This window comes from Mirounga angustirostris, unplaced genomic scaffold (assembly GCF_029215605.1).
Source record: "Mirounga angustirostris isolate CCGP_5_RB_7025 unplaced genomic scaffold, mMirAng1.0.hap1 SCAF_4, whole genome shotgun sequence".
Lineage (NCBI taxonomy): Eukaryota > Metazoa > Chordata > Mammalia > Carnivora > Phocidae > Mirounga > Mirounga angustirostris.
Window position 1 is genome coordinate 183311411 of NW_026991712.1, and position 22803 is coordinate 183334213.

At 47.3% G+C, this 22803-nt stretch overlaps 1 protein-coding gene across 2 annotated transcripts in view; it reads right to left on the minus strand.

The window, feature by feature from the left end:
• The window catches only part of SLC25A33 (solute carrier family 25 member 33), a 35518-nt gene extending 25537 nt beyond the window's left edge, over nt 1-9981 (minus strand). The window contains exon 1 of one of the 2 annotated variants that reach the window (XM_045898757.3): nt 9667-9981. In XM_045898757.3, coding sequence (XP_045754713.1) covers nt 9667-9722 — 56 coding nt within the window. In that variant the 5' untranslated portion in view covers nt 9723-9981. The remainder of the gene's footprint in view (nt 1-9666) is intronic. The other variant, XM_045898756.3, reaches the window with a different exon arrangement.
• Nucleotides 9982-22803: the final 12822 nt, after the last annotated feature.

Consider the following 22803-nt stretch of genomic DNA (forward strand, 5'->3'; position numbering starts at 1 on the left):
AAAAAAAAAAAAAGTAAAAACTCATGTCCATTCACACGAAATTACCCTTACCTATTAGAAAAATAACCATGTGCTTAAAAGGTTTAATATTTTAAAACATTGGAAAACTCACATACTACAGAGTAAGATAAAAAAAAAATACTGAAATTTACTTATGTTCAATAACATGATTCCACGGGGCTGAAAAAGAACAGAACTTCTGGGTAGTCTTTCATAAGAAAGTCAAGTTCAAACACGACATAGGTCAACCACCTTTGCTTTGGCCCCATGTCAGTTACGTTCCTCACTCTGGCCAACCACCAACCAAACCCACGCCACTGATCAAAGGACGACCCGCTGGACGGTACGCTTGCCCCACAAAGCAGTGCCCTACTGAGGGCAAGTCGGGGAGCTCTTTGAGGCTGGCAGACCACACTCAACCACACACCCTCTTGTATGTTACACCCCGGGCCCATGGCAGGAGGGGGGCGGTGGTAAAAAGGCCCCGGCTGGCCTTCTAGACCACTCACCAGGGGACAAACTAAGGCACTCTCAGGCACCTCTTCTACAAGACAGAGTGATGCTGCCTCAGTGTTATAAGAAATGACAAAACGGGGAAAACACTGCCAACCGTAACCAGCGGTAAGAAGCAACTCTTCAGTAGGCGAGCCCCTCCCTACCTACTAGAAACCTTAGATGAGAAACAAGCATTGATTTTCAGTCATTTTAAATCATTTTTTAATTCATTAATACTTTTAAGTTATTAAGCTATGTTGGATACATCGTCACTAAAATACTCCTGATTAGAAGGAAAGAAGTTGATACTAAACTGAAATTTCCAAACAAAATTCTTCCCCAAATTTAAAACATTTCATAGCAGAATTTTTATTTACTTGTCAGAGAGAGAGCACGCGCGAGCGAGTGAGCGCACAAGCAGGGGGAGCGGCAGGCAGAGGGCGCAGGCTCCCTGCAGAGCAAGGAGCCAGATGCGGGACTCAATCCGGGGACCCTGGGATCACGACCCGAGCCAAAGGCAAACGCTTAACTGACTAAGCCACCCAGGCGCCCCACAGCAGAATTTTTAAAGTATCTTTCAGCTCAACTTATTTTCTTTCTTCATGAACCATCACATATAAGACACTCATCAATCTGGGAGTATGAATAGAAATATGGACTTCTCTGAATTGGCTTTCCAAGTTTTTCTAAAAATATTTAATCATGTTGAGTCCTAAGCACTTGCGATTACAACAAATTACACTATTTGTTGAAAAAAGTTCCTGTTAATTTTTCGATACAAAGACGTCCTTCAGTATTAGCTTGGCTCCTAACCGTGGTCACTCAGCTCAGATAAAGCCCTGTCCACCGTGACTCTGGGCAGAAGTTATTAACAGAGCTTTTTGAGTCTCAATTCAGAAAAAGACATTAGCTCTGTCCACCAGGCCTCCTCCATCTCTGCTGTTCAGCTGTCCTCTACTGAATTCCCCCGTTCTTAGCAATGACACCATGGACAGATATCTGGTAACTTCCAGGTCTTCAAATTCAGGCCCGTCTTAAACTTCAATCTCAAATCTCATTCAAAACTTCCCTCCAGCACTGCCAGCTGGAAGTATGGCGTGAGGGTACTTGGTCTGCTCTTTTTCTTCCCTTCTTTTAAGGGTTCTCTGGGCATGAGGACAGAGAGGAGTGAAGTGGTCTTATGTAACTGGTTTCTGTCTTGCTGTGGGTCCACCTGGCTGTGTGTTTTATTAACAGCCTCGGGAAAGGTTATGATTTCAGTGTAGATGGTGTGCAAGCCTTCTTGGAGTGGTGCTCAATCTCACTGGGCACTCCCATACTGGTCCCACCAGCAGTCCATCCCCCAACTTCCTTTCAGCCTCACTTGGCTGGGAACCCAACGGACAGCACTAGGTGCCTTTCCTTCAAGGGCAGTCAGGCAGATCTTGCCATCTCTAAGTCTTACGGTAGACCCCTCTTGGTTCAGCTGAGGGCCATAGCAGCCAATGCATGGCCAACAGGAAAAGTCCCATCCAACATCCAATTACACGGTGACAGTGTTGGCATCACGTTGTCGGGAAAGCAAGTCTGACTGGATACCAGTATTTCAGACCCCTAATCTCCAAAGTGGGGGACATACTCTTAAGTGTGCACAATGGAATACTGACATAGAGGGGGGAAAAATTACAGAAAAAAATTTTTCACTTATTTATAATCTCTACCATTAAAGTTCTATTTTGTGTATATGCTTTACAATATATATAAAATTAACAGGGCAATATAAATATATATGCAGATATGCATGAACACTTTGCAGTTTATAGGACTGTGTGATCAAAGGCTGCAGAGCACTATTCTAGACCAGCGGTTCTCAACTGTGGCAGTTACACCTCCACCCCAATGACATTTGGTAATGTCCGGAGACATTTTTGGTTATTGCTATTGGGGGAGGAGGTACTAGCATCTAGTGGGTAGAGACCAGGGTAGCCATTAAACATCCTACACGGGATGCACGGGAAACCACCCAGTAATACCGTGCCCCTCCCCACACAATTATCTGGCCAAGGTTGAGAACCTCTGTTCTAGATCAATAAAACAATCTATCTGAAGGCAGTACAAGCAATGTGGAGGGCACTCCGGGTTGCTTCCCCAGCATCCATTCCCCTCTTCCTTTGTCTTAACAAGAGCCCAAATTTCTTAAGTCATATAGTTTGGATAATATTGAACCCATTTCTATGTCTCACTTAATCAACATAATACCATCTATGTTGCCATGTCATCTGTTCAGAGATGGGTACATGATTCAGCCCAAAATAAACAGCATAATCTCCTCAGAGCAGTGACCAGTTTAGAGATGGGTGCATGTCCAAGTTGGTCCAATCAGATTAAGTTTAAGACTTTTCAATGGTGGAGAAACACTAGGAGCTGCTGGAAGCCAGTCCGTGTCCATGCAGGAACCAATTCTGGAATCACACAGATATTTCTGGAACACAGCAATCAACGAGGGGTCCCACAGTGACATTGCTGAGCCATTTAAATAAGCCCTCACCAAAGCCTGTTCTCCCTTTAGAATTTAGGTATATGTGCCAATAATCAAGCCATTTGGAAGTGAGTTTTTATTACTTACAAATGAAAGCCTCCTAAATGAGCCTAGTCAATAAAAAAAAATTTACACCCTCATTTTCCAAGAAAGCACTTACAGAATTTTACTATTATCAGTAATCTTCCAAAAAGTAGTTAGGACTCATGTAGCTAGTAGGCTATGTTTCCAGCAGCTATGAGGAAACTCCCTGGATGTTAATATAATTTTGGTCCTGAGGTAATGCTCTCTAACAACTGATGCCAAAGTTCAGAGAGGACGCTCCGTGGGATATTCCACTCACTGAAACCATGGAAGTGAGTGAACAGAATGGCAGAAAGACCATGCACAGCAAGCCGTTAAATTACATGTCTGGGAGCAGTCAAAGAGCTGCTCTCTGAAATCTATTTGCCCAATTTTCTAAAAAAATCTATTACCTGGATTTTTCTGTGCATTTCCCCACTCCTACTACTTATTCCTGAATGCCCTCCCCCCACTTTCTCTCATTCTTTCTGCCCAGAATTGAAGTCATGTGTTTAGTATATAAACATGGATTTAACCTTTTCTTTTTACCCACCTAAACCTTCCCCGATGGATTAGGCTCCTCTCTTCCAGTTTATAGAACAAAGCTAGACTATCACTACTACAATATATACACTGGATTTCTTCTTTTATCTTCATGTGACCAGAGACACAAAAAATTTTAATTATGCACACAAATTTTTGCCTTTTAACTCTGAGTATCAAGTAACAAGGACACCTTTCAAAAACTAGATGTTTTCAACAAGAACCTGTTTCCTGTATATACACACACAGTGTATATATTAGTGCTTTAGGCACTAAAGCCAAGACCGATATGCTCTCTATTTTAATCGCTACCCAACTGGTGGTCAACTGTTTCCCAGATTCACAGCTTATACATAACTACATGGATTCCACCAACAAATGAACCTGTGAGACAACCTGTGATCCCAATCTCTGGCGTCTTCAAGGAATTCCCCCGTTCACCTGCTAACTCTATGGTCACTACTTGAAAACACTAGTGCCTCTTTGTAACTTTCTGGAATGTCTTATTTGAATACCTGGTACAGGGCTTGGAAGATTTTGATTATGCAAATTCTGTATTTACTCAGTCAAAGCAAAATGCCTAGTTTCTATGCAGCTAATTACCTTTTAGATGCTATTTCCTATATTCTACCTCATTTAGAAAGAAAAATTAAATAGCACCCTATGAATGAATAAAAAAACCCAACCCTATAGTACTTTCCAAACCTGAAGAGAATCATTATTTTTCACAAATACACAAATCCAAAATGTTACCTTACGCCAATATTGGTTCAGCAAATCTTACATATAGAACCATGTTCACAATTCATGAATAATCAAAGTACCGCTTCTCTTTATTTGGGACAATTTAACTGGCCACATAAACCTAAACCCCCAGATAAAACACACACTACCTTTTTTTTTTTTTAAAGATTTAAAGGCGCCCCGACACACACTACCTTTTATTCACTTAATCATTAAATAAGTATTGTTTACGCATCTATAACAAGTGTGATATTGTACTCAAGATGTACAAGTGATGAAAACAGACATGGCAGCTATTCTCACGAAGCTTACTGCTAGCAGGAATCTTTCATACAAACACCATACAGCATTTGAAAATGTTTATCACATACAGGGCGCCTGGGTGGCTCAGTCGTTAAGCATCTGCCTTTGTTAAGCATCTGCCTTCGGCTCAGGTCATGATCCCGGGTCCTGGGATCAAGCCCTGCATCAGGCTCCCTGCTCTGCGGGAAGCCTGCTTCTCCCTCCCCACTTCCCCTGCTTGTGTTCCCTCTCTCGCTGTGTCTCTCTCTGTCAAATAAATATGACCTTGTCCAAAAAAAAAATGTTTGTCACATAAAAAAAATACACCGATGAAACAATTTATATTCTCGATATACATAAACCCTATATAAAATATTATGTGCACACTATTCTTGTCTTACCAAAATTTCTTTAATCATTTAAGTCTTGCATCTTCTCTGCATTGCTCCCCTGGCAAATACATGAACACGTGCCTAACACTCCCGAAGTAACCATTAGCTGATACAGATTACATTCGTAGGGACAAGCACAGTGTAGAAGTATATATACCAAGTGACAGCTGTCCATAATGGGGGGGGGGGGCACAAAACACTGAATCTTGGAACTATTTTGGATTACGTATTTTAAAACCTTAAAGACATACCATGTTCCCACTAAAATACATTTTAAAAGCTATGTGAGTATATCTGATGACAAAAGAAAAAACTCCCGGCAGAGAAATAGCACTAAAGCATATAATCCGGGCCGTCCACCTCTAACTCCAGAGCCAGCTTAGCCCAGCTAGTTCGGGCGCTGAGCATGTCTACTAAGTTGTCACCCGGCTCTCACTGCTTGTTCAGCAGGTGAAGGGTGTCGCTAACACTATCTGGACTAGTGGAGCGCCAAGACATTCAAGAAGGAAAGGTTAAAGGATTTTTCTTAACAGCCATAAGGTCCTAGTCCCAGAAGAGCCACTTCAGAGGATTTCTGTGCCTCTCTTACTGAGAGAATCTAAACAGTAGAAAAGGAACCATAGGTTTCTTTATGTAGTAACAACATCTGTTTGAATGTTTTTTATTTTGGCAACAACACTATCCAGATTTTGGGACAGGAGGGAAGAAAGCAGAAAACAGAATCCCTAAAGATACTAAAAATCAATATCAAGTGAATGGCATTTGCTCATGCAGAAGTAACACATCGTAAGAACTGGTTACGAAAGTGCTGGGAGGTAACAGAAGCCTTAAAAATGTGTTTTGACTCAGCAACTGTATCATTACTGGTTTATCCTAAGGAAGTAATCAGAGAACTACACAGGTACACATAAGGATATCCAGTTATTTATGTTGGCAAAAAATCAGAAACGAGATTAAATAGAAACAATGTCATCAGAATAAATTAGGTAGCCCTGTCATAAAATTACTGTAACATCCTCACTCTACATTCCAGTCACTGGGCTTGGAAACTGTATTTGCCTTCTTCATTGCAACCACTGAACAGTAAGGACTGATTAAAGGTATACTGAGAAAATTCACTACCATGTTGCCATTAACGTATTACTAAGAAGAAAGCAATTTAAAGAATAGGAGCCTATTTTAAAGTAGCTATGGAATTACATTTAGTACACATACACATAACCTTTTCTAAAGTGCCTTTTTTAGGTGTTGGTTTGTGGGTGGTTTTCCTCCAGTTCTCTTCTTCAAGGGTAACAGTGTTAAAAAGATGACTATTAGAGGGGTGGCCTGGGTGGCTCAGTCATTAAGCAACTGACTTCGGCTCAGATCATGATCCCAGGGTCCTGGGATCGAGTCCCGCACTGGGCTCCCTGCTCTGCGGGAAGTCTGCTTCTCCCTCTCCCACCCACTCCCTGTTTGTGTTCCACTCTCTCACTATCTCTCTCCAAAAAAAAAAAAAAAAAAATCTTAAAAATAAAAAAAAGATGACTACTAGAGATTAAAGGAGTATTTTTGCCTTTGCAAAGAGCCCAAGAAACTGTCTTAAAAAAAAAAAAATCAAAAAAATTTAAAAGACTATGAGTTGTTTGGGGTGTAGTTTTTATTTCCCAGGCTCTAAAATTAATTTTCAACGATTCCTAAGCCTCTTATACCTGGTAAAAATCATTATTCAATATCATTAATTAGTGATAGCATTAAGCTTGTTTGATGTTAGTTTCCAATGGCTATTCAACAAACAGGAGAAAAGTGACAAATTTACAAAGGGCTCTGACTTCTGGAAAGATGCCAGCTTAACAACAGTGGAAACTAGTTACTTAGAGCAGAGCACTGCGTCTGCCATTGGTCCAGGTGGGACCACGGGGTTTACTGATTTTAACTGTATGATATACTAAGCACTCAATACTTAGCTCCTTTTAATGTTCTTCCCTAAAAGAAATGGAAGTAATATTACTTTAGGCTAGTGGGAATGAATCAAAATCCAATTAGTTACTCTGAAAGCATCCTGTTCGAAGATTTCTTTTCTTTCTGGAGTATCCGTAAGTAATCCTGAGCTTTGGACAAAGAAGGAACCTGTTAAATACAATGGCTTCAGGCACCTCCCTAATAAACCCTCTACATTCTAATCAGTCCTTGCAACTTGTGCTGGCTACTGCAGTTTTCCTCCAACACAAGTTAAGAGGCTGCTGCTTGGTAGGAGAATTAGCAGCCAGAGGGCACTGTAAAGGGCAGGTAGGGAGATTCATCAAGACAGGGCAATGGATTATGCAGCAAGCCTCACAGAGGCTGCTCGGGAGCAGGTAACTCTTCCTAGTCTGGAAGACAAAGAAATTTTTTAAAAGCCCACCTCACAACAACATGAAATCAAAATCATGAAGTATAAAATCATTTTTAAGTTACCCTTCTTGGCTTGAGAAATTACTTTAACATGGCCAACTTGTTTAAAATTCCTTAGAATGACCAATTAATATATTGTATTAATTTAGGAATGCTCCCCCCTCCCCTGTGACTTTCAGGAAACACTGGGAGATAAAGTGAATGGATGAAGGGGGAATGACAGAGAAGAGATGAATGAGAAATTCTCCCTATGTATGAAGAACTAAAATTTTCTGGTTGGAGAAACAGAGTGGGTGGTCAAGTACAGTAAGAAGTACACTTTCTTTTTTTTTTTTTTTTTTAAGATTTTTAATTTATTTATTTGACAGAGAGAGACACAGCCAGAGAGGGAACAGAAGCAGGGGGAGTGGGAGAGGGAGAAGCAGGCTTTCCTCAGAGCAGGGAGCCTGATGCGGGGTTTGATCCCAGGACCCTGGGATCATGACCCGAGCCGAAGGCAGGCGCTCAATGATTGAGCCACCCAGGCGCCCCGTACAAACACTTTCATCATAGTTATTTTGCAGGTAAGTTCTCAACTATTACTCGTTTGTAATAAGAAACATACCTCAGTCCAAGCTGCAACTAATACTCAAGTCAAGATGATAATCCAGAATAAATTCTATTTTATGCAGCATGTCCTATACTTAAAAATTGCTGTGCCAAGCTTGTGAGGTCCTCAAATAAGACAAAATATCTGGAAGACTCCAAAAGGAACCAAAGCCACTGGCAGTATTAAAAGAAAAGAAAATTACTAATACTCATTTTCACTACTATTTTCTGAAGAAACAAAAAATCAGCTCCTCTCCTAAACCCCCTACCACCCAACCTCCCTAAAAATGCGCCGCCACTGAAAAGTATCAGGTGCATGATGATCATAAAAATGCAGCTCTCGGGCGCCTAGGTGGCTCAGTCGGTTAAGCTTCTGCCTTCAGCTCAAGTCACGATCCCAGGGTCCTGGGATCAAGTCCCGCATCGGGCTCCCTGCTTAGCGGGGAGTCTGCTTCTCCCTCTGCCTGCCGCTCCCCCTGCTTGTGCTCTCTCTGTGTCAAATAAATATTAAAAAAAAAAATGCAGCTTTCAAAAACAGGGCAGATCTTACAGTGGATGCGTCCACCAGCAGATGAGAAGCATTTCTTCCTTTTTTTTTTTTTAAGATTTTATTTTATTTATTTATCTGACAGAGAGAGAGAGAGAGAGAGAGAGGTAGGGAGAGAGCGAGCGCGCAGAAGCAGGGAGGGAGAGGGAGAGGGAGAAGCAGGTTCCCCGCTGAGCTGAGCCCTATGTGGGGCTCGATCTTAGGACTCTGGGATCATGACCCGAGCCGAAGGCAGACGCTTAACCGACTGAGCCACCGAGGCGCCCAGAGAAGCATTTCTTTTTTTTTTTTTATTATAAAGATTTTTATTTATTTATTTGACAGAGAGAGAGCGAGAGCAGGAACACAAGCAGGGGGAGTGGGAGAGGGAGAAGCAGGCTTCCCGCTGAGCAGGAGCCGGATGTGGGACTCGATCCCAGGACCCTGGGATCATGACCTGAGCCAAAGGCAGACGCTTAACGACTGAGCCACCCAGGCACCCCAGAGAAGCATTTCAACCCACCTTCCTGACCTCATTCCCCACCCCCGTCCCCGTCCCCCAGTTGCCCTCCCACAGGTTGCTTGCGGGCCAGCATCACGGCTCGCCAGCACTTTCCAGGCCCCCGCCGATGTCCAACACCTGCAGCCCTCTAGACCGAACTCGCCGCGGCGCTACCCTGAGGAGGTCCCGGGCCCCCCGAGCATCCACGAGACCGCCCAGGGCCTTCGGAAAGAGGCCCTGGAGCACAATACAGGCAGAAGGACAGCGAGGGCAGCACGACAGAGCAGCCAGCTGGGAGGATGTGGGGCGGACCGAGCCACAGCGGCCAGGCAGGACCGCCCCCGAGTGACACTCGTCACACCAGCCTCTAACGTTTAAAAGGAGGAAAAGCAGGAGACGCCGCGGGAGGGGAATGGGCGTGGGAGCCCGGCGGGCGCCGGGAAAACCACCCTCGGAGTCTGCGGCCCGGGGCGGGGGAAGGCCCGCGCCCCCGGGGCCTCCCCACACCACCAGGACTTCCTCCTCCGGGAGCCTGCGCTCCGGCCCGGGGGAGGGCGGGTAACCGGCCGGCGCGCCCGAGGGCGCGGGGTGGGGCAGCGGGGTCGGGGTGGGGGGCGCGGGGTCCGGCCGGGACGCTCACCCGCCGGCGAAGAGGTGAAGCAGGGTGTTCTCCTTCTGCTGAGTGCCCGTCGCCATGGCCGCGCCGGCTCCGCGGCCCGCCGCCGCCGGGCGCCGCGAGCACGAGGTCGCTCGAGGGATGCGCGAGAAGGCCCGCTCGGCTCGCCCGGCCGCCCTCACGCGGCTGCCGGCTCCGCCTCCATGCGCGCGCGCCCCGACACCCTGCGCCCTCGCACGGCGCCCTCCCCACCGTGGCCGCCGGCGTCTCACCGGCCTCTGCGGCGCTAGCCCAGCACCAGCCGGAGCCCGGCGCGCGGCCGTCACGTGGCGGGGGCCGGGCCGCGTCGTCACGCGGCTGCGCGAGTCCCGGGCTGCACGCGGCGAGGGTGTGGGCCCGGATCTCGCGCGCCCATTGGCCGGCGTTGGACGTGGGCGGGGCGACTGCGCCGTCTGGGCGGGCGCCTGCTCGGAGCGCCCGGCTGGGCGGGGCCGGCCTGGGCCAATGCGCCGGGAGTGAGATCCGGCCGAAGCTGCCTGGTCCCCGTCCTGATGCGGAGAAACCCGGCTTGCCAAAACGTAGGGAGACCCAGGGCCTGGACTTGCCGCCCATTTTCTGGCCTATTTTTAGCTCAGTTTAGTTTTTGTGATACGATGTACAAAAAGGTGTCGAAATTACGTATTACATCTCACAGCTCTGTATTCAACATCCAGCTTAGGGAAAACACATGATCAGAACAGCCTAGACCTCGCCCCCAGTGTACCCCTAGTATAATGTTGTGTATTTTTTATTCTTCTGTGATTCTGCAAAAGCGCGTTTGGTCTATCCTTTCTGATCATCTGCTGCCCAGACTTCTGAGTTCCAAGCTTCTATAGTCAAGCTGCTTCTCTACTTGTATGTCCTTGGGTCACTGTCAAACTCAGGCTGGCATCTTACCTCCAGGTCTGACACGCAGGCCTTCCCTGGCCACCCTGTAGCACACTATCACATGATTCCACTTAATTGTCTCATATAGGCTCCTGCAGTTACTCTGTTGATTTATTCCTTTAAGCTGACCTTTTACCCCTGGAGTGTAAGCTTCAGGAGAGCGGGGATCTTGTTTCTTTTATTTCTCGTTCCTGGCAAGGTACCTAACGCTAGTGATGCCCGAGAAAGTAATGAATAAATGTCCCGAACTAAACTCATCTCACCATTCTTCCCCTCCCCCACACCTGTCCGGCCTGTTGTATTTCCTGTCGAGATGGTGACACCACCATCTGCACAGCCACTAACACCAGAAACTTCCCTGTTACCGTGGACTCCGCCCCCCCCCCCCCTTTTTCTCAGCAGCCCATCACTCACCTGGCACTTCCATTTCCTGAAATTCTCCCAAAGCCATCTCCTTCTCTGTGTTCCTGTCCTTACTGCTGCTGGAAGTTTTCATGCCTCTCACCTACTTTGTAGCAAAAAATTTGCCTGCTCGGGGCGCCTGGGTGGCTCAGTCGTTAAGCGTCTGCCTTCGGCTCAGGTCATGATCCCAGGATCCTGGGATTGAGCCCCACATCAGGCTCCCTGCGCTGCGGGAAGCCTGCTTCTCCCTCTCCCACTCCCCCTGCTTGTGTTCCTTCTCTCGCTATCTCTCTCTGTCAAATAAATAAATCTTTAAAAAAATAAAAATAAAAACCTTTCCTTTAAAAAAAAAATCTGCCTGCTCTCACAGGTCACCCCTTAGTCTGTCATCCCCCACTCCCATCCCCCTCCTGAGGCACAAGATACAGAATATACCAGCCCTGTGTTTTCAGTCTCCAGAGCTGCTAAAAGCAGTACCTTGACCAGACCACGTTGCTAGATGTCCAGTGTGTAAACACAAAGAGAGCTTAAGCAGAAGGGAAATTGTGTGCAAACACAAGAGCCAGGTATTTGATTGCTGGGACTATTTAAAAACAGCTCTTAGGAGCAGTCATCCAAAACACAAACACAGTGAATACTCCATATTAAAACCATTACTCCCAGGCTCAGAAAGGGGGAAAAGCACACTAGTGCTCCATGATATGGGAAAAAAGAGAAAAGGGAAGAAGACAAACAGGAAGGGGGAAAAAAAGTGAGTTTCTTTGTGTTTCCTAGATCTCCCAAATCCCTTGCTTTAGCTGCTGATGCAGTCAGCGTTGGTCTTAACTGAAGATAATTTATGAGGCATGAATAGAAGGCAGGAGAGAGTAACGGGACCCCGTTAATCAGGAGGGAACCTCTCCCATATCTGGGCAGGGTTCTAACCCAAGGAGATGCCATGGAGGTCTGAGGGTGGGACACAGGCTTGTAATGCCAAGGCAGCACCCAACCTCTTGCCTGCTTTTGCTAAGCTAGTCTGGGCTGTGCTGGACACAAGAACAAGCCTCCCCACCTCCTTGTTAATAGTAACGCTGCCTTCATGTTAGAGTTTTTCCAAGGTCTTTCACATATATTATCTCGCTGGACACTCACAATGTTTGGCAGACCTGTTGTTTTCGTTCCCGTTTCATGGATAAGCAGGACAAATTTGCCCAAGGTCACACAGCTAGTTAGCCGCTGATGCAATGATCTTTCATGCCTCTGTGCTTTGGAACATGCTGTTGCCCAGGATGTCCCCTTCCTCTGTTGGACCTCCTCTGAAGCCACCTCAACAATTAGCTTCTCTGTAAAGCCAGGGAGCAGCACCAGCATTCATTCCCTGGCATATGTGTTGGTGGGAGTGAAGACTGGGACAACATCTTCAGAGGGAAGTCTGGACATTTTGCCAAAATGTTGAAATGGGCACATCCTTTGACTCCCACATGGAGGAAGATGTTTGATTGATTAATTCATTTATTCAACACATATTTATTGAGCATTTGTTCTGTTTAAGGTTGTTTTCTAGGCTCTGGGGGTACATCAGGGATTAAAATGGATAAAAATCCTTATTGAAACAGTAGCACTCAAATCCAGCGATATATATAAAGGATTACACATCATGACCAAACAAGATACGTCCCAGGAATGAGATTGGTTTAACATTTGAAAGTCAATCAATATAATTCAGCATACGAACAGAATAAAAAAAGAAAAACCAGATGATCATGTCAACAGATGCAGAAAAACATTTGAGAAAGCTGAATACCCATTCCTGAAAAAAAACTCAACAAACCAGGATTAAGAAGGAATTCCTCTACCTGATAAAGGGTGTCTATAATAAAGCTATCTCTAACATCATACTTGGTGGTAAAAGATTGTTTGCCTACCTCCCTAAGATCAGCAGCAAGAAAAGATGTCTGCTCTTACCACTTATTCAGTGTGGTACTAGAGGTCCCAGTCAGTGCAATAAGGCAAGAAAAATAAATACAAGATATAAAGATCAGAAAGGAAGAAGGAAACCTATCTTTAGTTATAGATGATGTCATAGTTTACTAGGCAATCCTAAGGAATCTACGTAACAAGTACTAGAACTAGTTAGTGAATTTAGTAAGATCATAAGAGACAAGGTCAATATACAAGGAAGAAAGAACTTTTGCTAGCTGCAAACGGTTTCATATTGAAATTTTTATTTATTTTTTTATTTTTTTCAATATGAAATTTTTTAAAAATTCTATTTACCACAGCATCTGAACAACGGCAACAATCACAAAGAAGCCAGACATAAAGGAATACATAATTCCATTTATATGAAAATCTAGAAAAGGCAAAACTGTACATTAGTGTGACAGCGAGCACATCAGGTGATGCCTGGGGCTGAGGCTAGGAATGGGATGGGGATTGACTGCAAAGAGGCCAGAAGAACTTCTTAGAGTGATGAAAACGTTCTCTATCCTGATCAGGGTATAGGTATTTGTCAAAATTCAGTAAAATAGGTGCATTTTATTGTATGTAAATTATATCTCAAGAAAGTTGATTGGCAAGGAAAAAAGCAAAGCAGACTACATGTATAAATATATGTACAACATATCAAGTTTAGGGGTGAGGAAGGGTGCAGACAGATGGTTATACAAGCAGACCCATTTAGATGCTACCCCATTTAAGCCACCACTCCCAGACTTGGTAGGTGAGGGAGGAGAGGCTTGTTTGGGTTTTTTGCAACTGTTTGAATTTTGAAGGGCCTGAGGCTTCCTGCTGACCTGTTGCTGGTTTCTTCTTGCTTTCTTCCTCTGATTATTGGCTGTCAAACCTCTAATTGCTTCTTTAATCCTTGTTTTTCTGCAAAGCTTCCAGCTGCCTGCCAGCTACTGGGAAAACACCTCCTCCCACTGCACCCCCAAGGGCTGGGATTTCAGATCTTTGCAGGGAATTGTAACGAGCATTTCAGTTTTTCATTGAGCCTAACTCTGGGACAGGGCTGGTTTCTCTCCTGAGAGGCCTCATCTAGAATGAGCTGATGTTCAAGGCCTCTGTCTGTCCAGGGGGTATGGCTGGGGGGCAAAGGACAAATGCCCAGCAGGCTGCTGCCTTCCCTCCTTTTGTTTCTCCTTAAGAGATCCAGCCTGAGCCAAGTTTCTGCCACAGTCCAAGTGAGACTCTGTAACCCAGCCTTCTCGCTAATGAAAGGCCTGTGTTGTCCCTGCTCCTGCAAGGCTCAGCCACTGCCAGTGAGTTGCCCTCTTTAGGTCCGCCAGGCTGGAACCTGTTTGTCCAAACTCTTTGTAAGCGTTGGTGGCATAGTGGTCAGCATAGCTGCCTTCCAAACTCTTTGTAAGCCCGTCGTCCCTGCCCCCGTGTTTCCCTGTTCATTTCTTAGAAGAAATGCACTGTGGGGGAGGAAAAATAAATTTACTTCTACCCTTCTAGGTTCTTGGCTGAGACACTCCCTGTATTCAAAGAGAGATTAACAGGAGAAAAACAATTTAATTGAATTTCATATGTACAGGGCCCCAAAGATATCAGACCCAGGGAAGTGACCCAAGCAGGTAGGTTTTATACCTTGTGGACAAGGAAACAATAAAATTTGTGAAGGACTGACAGGACAAAGGGGTTCGGGCTTGGGGTAGAAACTGGGGAGGAAGTACCAAGCTTTGTTTATATGGCTTTCTCAGCCCAGAATTCCCGTCTCTGGCGATAAGGATGTCTTTCTTTCTCCTGGTACAGGGAGGGTAACTTTCACATGAGAGATTATTTCCTGCTTTCAGGGGGACACAGGAGGGTCAGAGTGTCCTTCATGTACCAGCTGCTTCTTAAGTAACTTTAATTCTAAATAATCAACATGCCAAAGTGGCATATTTTAGGGCGACCTGTTCTAAGCCCCATCAGCATCTTCGGTATAATGTCAACTCCAGTACATTTTGAATAACGCTTGGAGCTTGATGGAGACTGGATATTACCTTATGGCATTTGTAACCGGACTACCTGACTGGTCAGGCAGGCCCTGCCCTTCTTCTTCCCTTGTCCTTCCCTCCCACACTTCCCTGTGTCCCAGCTTCTGAGTGGCAGTAGAGCATGGTGCCAAACTACCAAGTGACTTCATCTCTCCATTCCAGTTATGGTACATACTGCGGAGTGGAGATGAATCATAATAATTCTGCTAATTCTGGGGGCGCCTGGGTGGCTCAGTTGGTTGGGCGACTGCCTTCGGCTCAGGTCATGATCCTGGAGTCCCGGGATCGAGTCCCGCATCGGGCTCCCTGCTCGGCAGGGAGTCTGCTTCTCCCTCTGACCCTCCCCCCTCTCATGTGCTCTCTGTCTCTCTCATTCTCTCTGTCTCAGATGGATGAATAAAATCTTTAAAAAAAAAATAATAATAATAATAATTCTGCTAATTCTGAATGTGTGCCGGACACTGCTTTCTATCCTGCGAGGACTCTTTAAGTTGGAACCATAACTTCATTCAAACAGCAGGCCTGGCTAGGAAGTGGCAGAGCTGGGATTTGAACAGAGGAAGTGCCGTGGTGGGAGGGCAGGGGCTTAACCACCCAGCTACAAGATCTGAGGCAGGACACAGGAAGGGCTCAGAGCCCTGTCTGCAGTCAGGACTGAGCACACGGATGTTATTACCAGGACTCGTACTCATACCTGTTTGCAGCCATTGAAATGCACCGGAAGCCTTGTTTCTAATATGGAAGAGCAGAGTGGGCTGGCAAGAAAGAGGTTAAGGAGCTGTCTAATCCTAAAACAAGAGAGAACTGTCATTTATTGAGCACCTGCTGTAGGCCAGCCTCCTGTGAAGGATATACAAACACAACCCCTTTTCCCAAACCCCTGGAGGTTGTGTTTCACAAGTCAGAGCTGTTCTGATGATATCAGAGAAGTCAGAGGACGCATATATGCTAGAGGCCACCCCCAGGGCAGCACTCACTCTTCCAGCACAAAACAGTTTTGAACAGTTACACTTTGTGGGATTTAAAAGCACTCTGTGAACAGCCTCATGGTCAGGCAAGGTCAGGATTTGCCACCAAACGAGGTGGAGCTAGGTCGGGTTCTGCTGCCCAGGGAGTTAGCTTCCAGTCTTCGGGGCTTTTTGGATTTTGGAGTTGTGGATGAGGGACTGGGAGGATGCCGTTTCATTTCATCCTCCAGCAAGCCTGGGAGGCAGAGCATTCGCCAGGCCAGTGCCATGGGCTCTTGTTACGCCCCTTTCGCAGATGAGCAGACTGAGCTTCGGAGAGGCTAAGTCAGCTAACTACCCCAGCCTGCAGAATGCGAGTGCTCCTCCGCCAAGCTGAGGCCGAGGTGAGCATGCCCACCCTAAAGTCAGGTCTTGGGGGTTCAGTCCCAGAGCCTTGAACAGTCAGCCTCTCCGAGCATCTCTTTCCCCAAATGCAAAAGGACAGGACAGCACGGGTTGTGGTAAGGATTAGGTAAGGTCATTGTGCCTGCAGTAAACATAAGCTTTGTTATTGGCATGCTTTCAGCTCCGTATGAGGTGAAGCTGCATTACTGAGGGGAGCCGGCTGGCAGTTGGGAAATGCTATGGTGCCAGAATCCTTTGAGGACCCTCAGCAGAGGAAGTGGGGTCTGGGTTCTTGTCCACAGAGTGTGGCCCTCAGCCCGACAGCACTGAATCCTGAGGGATGCTGGGCCGGGAGCATCTACATGGATGTGGCCGACCCACAGGGAGAGGCAACGGTGACTGGACCCACAGTGTGTGTGTGTGGGAGGGGGGGACAGAGCAGGAGAGAGAAACAGGGTTGATACACCCCCCTTCATTCATTGATTCACATGAGCAGTACTGATTTGGCCCCCGCTCTGTTGCAAACCTGAGTATGACATGGCGCATCCATGATGGGTGGGCCTCACAGAGTCCTGCCTGCCTGGGGCTGCCGTCTTGTAGAAAAGAAAATGCCGAGTGGGGGAGAGCTCTTTTTCTCGGGGCGGCTTCACCCCAGTTGCACCTGACAGTACTTTGAGAAATAACAGCTCTCTCTGGCCTCCTGGAAGACAACACAGGAGTTGGTAGACAAAGGACGCAGAACAGGGCCGGGAGTCCCAGCAGCTCAGGGCAGACACACAGATGGACATGGGTCCCCACCTGGGTCCCCGTACTGCCATGGAAGCAGAGCGGTTCAGGCTTGGATGGGTCACTTTTTTTTTTTTTTTAAGATTTTATTTATTTATTTGACAGAGAGAGACACAGCGAGAGAGGGAACACAAGCAGGGGGGAGTGGGAGAGGGAGAAGCAGGCTTCCCGCTGAGCAGGGAGCCTGATGCGGGACTCGATCCCAGGACCCTGGGATCACGACCTGAGCTGAAGGCAGACGCTTAACCACTGAGCCACCCAGGCGCCCCTGGATGGGTCACTTTTCAGTGGGCCTTTTTCTGGGCCTGCTTGCCCGGGGAGGCAGAACCAGGGCACCCTTCAGAGTGTTGAAGGGGTAATATGCCAACAAGCCCCAGGGGTTTGAAGAATTCATTAGCTCCTGAAAACTCTCCCACGGTCACTCTCGTCCCTGGGGAGCTGGCTCTGGTTGCAGGCCTGACATCGCCATGGTCTAAGTAGGGCAGAGCCGGGATGCAGCTGCCCTGGGCCCAGGTCAAGGGAAGGGGACAGGTCGGCAAAAGGGATCCAGAAGTCTAGCTAACCTTTAGAGAGTACCTGTGCTCATATTAACTCAGCCAACCGTTTCAACCCCGTCAGGTGGAGACTATTAATATTGTCCCCATTTTACAGCGGAGGCACAGAGGATTTGAACCAGTGTGGTTTGGCTCCGGAGTCTGTGCTCCACTTCCTCCCAGGCGGATTAGAGGCTCTAAGCAGAATGCATCCCAGACTTTCTTACCTCTGACGTTCACGTTAAGCTGATCTGTGAGCCACCTTCCCCAGGGATCACTCCCCTTTGTGCTGAGGTGTAAACCTGTTACCAGTGAGGGAGGAGGGAGGCAGGGGCAAGAGAGGAGGGCAGGCTGGGTTCTCATTACCGCAGGGCTTAGCCTGCCCTGGCCGGCCGTCCACATCAAAGCTAAGATGACCGAGCCCGCTGCCACTGGCAGGCCGCATGACTTCGAGCGAGTTCCCCGCCTTCTCGGAACCTTTCTTTTTTATGAAAAGAAAATGCCTCCTTCAGGGGCACCTGGCTGGCTCAGTTGGAAGAGCCCACGACTCTTAATGTTGGGGTCATGAGTTTGAGCCCCACGTTGGGTATGGAGCTTACTTAAAAAAATAAATAAAATAAATAAATGAATAAAATTCTTACCTCCTCAGGGGGTTCCGAATCTTCCCAACTCACACCCTCTCTGAGTTAGAAGTGGCTCCTCCTGATTCCTTGGAACTCGGTCCATGTTTCCTTGTAACTCTCCTCCTTCTGCCTCCAGGCCTCTCCCATTAAAGGGTGGGGCCCAGGACAGGGCGTATTGTTCCCCCAGACAGGTGCTCAAGGACACTGGGGGAATGCGGGTTTTATTGTTGATAAATAAGGGCGGGTTTTATTGTTGATAAATAAGGTAGATCCCGTGGGCCACGGCGATTTTACAAATGGGGAAACTGGGAGAGGTCACATCTTGCGGAGCTGTATAGCTAGGAGGGCAGAGATAAGATGAAACTTGAGTCTTATCATTCCAGATTCCAAGCTCCTTCTGTGGAATCCTATTGCCCACCACCAAAGGGGATGTTTTGGGTGGTTGACCATGTGGTATAAATGTGGTTCCTACAGCTCAAAAAAATGCCAAACTTCCTCACCTGTGATTGGGGGCTATACCCTCTCCCTAGGTGACCTCCCCCAGCCCCAAGACTTAAAAACCATCTATATGGCATCCATATGACTCCCCATTTCTAGCTGCAGCTCCACACTTTCCCTGAGATATGTTCTGGAGCATCCATCCACCTACCTACTTGACACTTCCGACGGGCACTGAGCAGGCAGGCAGGACTGCACATTGACAAAGCACCGCTATTAATCCTTCATCCCATCCTCCCCCGCATCTGCCATCCCCGAAGCCTGCCTTATCTGCCCCACTGGACAGTTACCATCATTAGAAGGACATTGCCACCCACAAGGTGCTTTCTAGGCCTGGAAGCAGCTCAGGGTTTAATGGTGTCCTTGAACCATGAAAAGTCTGAGATATATATACAAGTTTATTGGGAGAGGTGGAGACACATAACTTCTACCTGAATTCCTCCTGGTCTGGGCAGTAGGGACTCAGGTAAGAACAAGGAGTGGTTCCCTGGGAGCCTCTTGGAGCTCAAATTCCAGCTGGGGAGACTGTCACCAAACAAAGAAACAAATGGTACATTAAATCCTTACCTCGTGTCTGACGCCATGAGGGAATAGGTGGGGTGCTGTGTGACGCATCAGACATTCCCTTTGGAAAGGGTGGCCAGGGAGCCTCTCTGCAGAAATGCTGAGGGACGTCAGGACCCTCCACTCTGGTCCCAGAGCCTCTGCTTCTGGAAAGAGGCGGGTTTGGGATCCCAAAAGATCCCCACCCCCCCCCGCTAGAAAACACCTCCAAATCCAAGATGAGACATAACAAATAACATTTATTTATTTATGTATTGATGTATTTATTAAAAATTTGTAAGTAGGCTCCATGCCCAGCATGGAGCCCAATGCGGGGGCCTGAACTCGATCCTCAGATCAAGACCTGAGTCCATATCAAGAGTCAGATGCTCAACCGACTGAACCACCCCGGGCGCCCCACAAATAACTTTTAAAACACAAAGCTGAGGGGCGCCTGGGTGGCTCGGATGTTAAGTGTCTGCCTTCGGCTCAGGTCCTGCTCCGCGGGAAGCCTGCTTCTCCCTCTCCCACTCCCCCTGCTTGTGTTCCCTCTCTCACTGTGTCTCTCTGTCAAATAAATAAATAAAATCTTAAAAAAAAATAAACAAAACACAAACTTGAGTGATTCTCTGATTCATTTATTTATTTTTAATTCTAATAATATAGACCTAACAAAGCTTACCATTTTAACCATTTCTAAGAATACCGTTCAGGGGCATTAAATACATTCACATTGTTATATAACCATCACCACCATCTCTCTCTAAAACTTTCTCATCTACCCAAACAGAAACTGTCCCCAGTAAACACTAACTCTGTGCCCGCTCCTCGAGCCCCTGGTAACCACCCTTCCACTTTTTGCCTCTATGAATTTGACAACTCTAAGTACTTCATGGACATGGAATAATACAATATTTGTCTTTTGTGCCTGGCTCGTTTCCCTTAGCATCATGTCCTCAATGTTCGTCCATGTTGTAGCAGGTATCAGAATGTCTTTTCTTTTTTAAAGCTGGATAATGCTCCATTGTACGTATAAACCACATTTTGTGTATCCATTCATGCACCGATGGTCACTTGGGTTGCCCCCGCCTTTGGCTATTGTAAGACTGTTACGAACATGGCTGTGCAAATATCTGTTCACAATACTGCTTTCAATTCTTTTGGGTGTGTGCGCAGAAGAGAAATTGCTGGGTCATGTGGTCGTTCTATGCTTAATTCTTTGGGGGAAGTGCCATGACGTTTTCAGTAAACCCATGAGAAATCTCCAGGAGTCAGCAGACAGAGCTGTGGCTACCCTCTAGCTATTTGCTGAACTTTATAACCCAGGTGTTTGGGGTCAGATGGTTGAGGGAATAGGGGTGCTGGAGGGGCCCTCCAGGGGCCACAGCCTCTATGAAGGGTGGCCTTGAACACATCCACCAGCAAAGATAGGGAAGGAGGTTTGTCTGTCATCTGGACGCAGGGAGGAGGGAAAAAAAACTCCTCCGAAAATGTGTGCTCACAGGCCTGCTTCCCTGTAAGTTTGTGGGTTAAACTGATACGACCTTGTGATCCAGAAAGAACCAGATGGGAAAGTTATGCTTTTCCCCAAAGCAGGGACTGTGATGGGGCTTGAGCGGGGCTAGTTTGTTTGGGAGGTGGTCCCAGGCATTGCAGTGAGGTGAGGGAAGGGAGGAGAGAGGTCCAGGGGGTTCTAAGGAGCTGTTACCACTGTGGGGATATGGGACCCCAGGGAGGCTGTGTGGGACACAGTTCAGAATGCCTCCCTCAGGGGCATGGAAGCTGGGTGTCTGTCCACCAGCCTCTATTCCTTCTTTGGGGCTAACTCCTGGCTCTCTCAGACTGCCCGTGTTCCCATAGCCGGGGACCGTCCTCATGGAGGATTCCAGAAGCCACAGGGGCCCACCAAGGAAGTGGCTGCCATGACTTGGGGCTGGCTGAGGGGATACAGGGGAGTCCCTGACAGTGTTTGATCCATTAACTCAGTAGCCCCAGGTGGCAGTGCTGGGGGGTCTAATGGAAGTCGCACACCCTCCACAGTGGTTTTACAGGATTCCCATCCCCCAGAGCCCAGCTGAATGTGAGCTCAAAGCCACCACCTCAAAGCACCATCTGCCCCCTGGCAATAGTTTCAGATTCTTCTGTCACGGGACACTCCTTCATGCCTCGTGCCTTTGTCCATGCTGTGCCCTCTGCCTGGACTCTCCCCTTTCCCTGCTGGTAGATCTACCTCAAATGCCACCTCCCCGGGGAGCCCGCTGCTCTTCTGCCCCGGCCCCAGCTAAGCAATCCTCCCTGTGCGCCTCTGGGCACCTCAGCCAGATGTCCCAAAAGAGAAGCATTTGTTTACATTTGTCGTTTCTGCCTTAGTTTTCACTGCACGGTCTGGTCCCTTCCTCAGGAGAGCCCGGCTACTGCAAAGCTGGTCCACTTAGTTTCAATAACCCTGCGTCCTCGAAAACAACAGCATTTAGTTATTTAAAACGGTCTGTGAATTTTAGATCAGGTCTCCCTTCGAAGCGTGCATATCAGTGTTTTTGTTTTTGTCTTAAATGGTGCTGAGCTCTACCTCCTTCCCCTACAGTGGGGTTTCCAACGCACCTCTTGGCGTCGGGTTCCGGGGACCCATCCCTGGGATGGGACTCTGGCGCGTCCTGGCAGCTGGTGGGAACTCGCTGTGCTGTGACAGCATGGAGATGCCTCCTTCCTCAGCCCTGGCCCCCCCACCAAGGGCTTTCCCCTGGGGGAGTGCAGGGGCTCAGCAGGTGCTCTAGGACTGACCTGGGGTGGCTTGCACTTCTTAGGCAACCTCAGGGACAAGCCAATCTTTCCACCGAGAAACAGAACTGGCACTTCAACCCTGGTTGTTAAGGACACGGTGCAGGGAATTGGCCCCCATCTGTGCCCTCACAGGAGGCCCTCACAGTCCCGGATCATATTTCCATCCCAAGGCCTTTAAAAATTCCTGAATGGCAGCTTCAGTTACAAGTCACAAGTCTTCAGTGAGGAGTGAACTGGGAAAGTGACTTTACGTGTGGATGTTTTTATTCCGGGATCAACTGCCCAGGCAGAGGGTGGAGGGGGGGGGGGCTCTCCCGGGGAGAGAGCCCAGCTTAAGTTTATGTTTTATAGCTCAGACTTGGTATCAGGAATCACATCCATCAGGGAGGGGTGAAACAAAGGAAAACTGAAACTGACGAATCAGTTAGACTCAGGGCCATTTTATTATTCATCTGTTTTTGTTTTTGTGGTTTTTTTTAAAGATTTTATTTATTTATTTGAGACAGAGAGAATGAGAGACAGAGAGCATGAGAGGGAGGAGGGTCAGAGGGAGAAGCAGACTCCCTGCTGAGCAGGGAGCCCGATGCGGGACTCGATCCCGGGACTCCAGGATCATGACCTGAGCCGAAGGCAGTCGCTTAACCAACTGAGCCACTCAGGCGCCCTATTCATCTGTTTTGATGGATTTTTTTTTTTATTACTAAAATAGAGGTCATCAAACTACAACCCAAAGACCCATTTTTTTATGGCC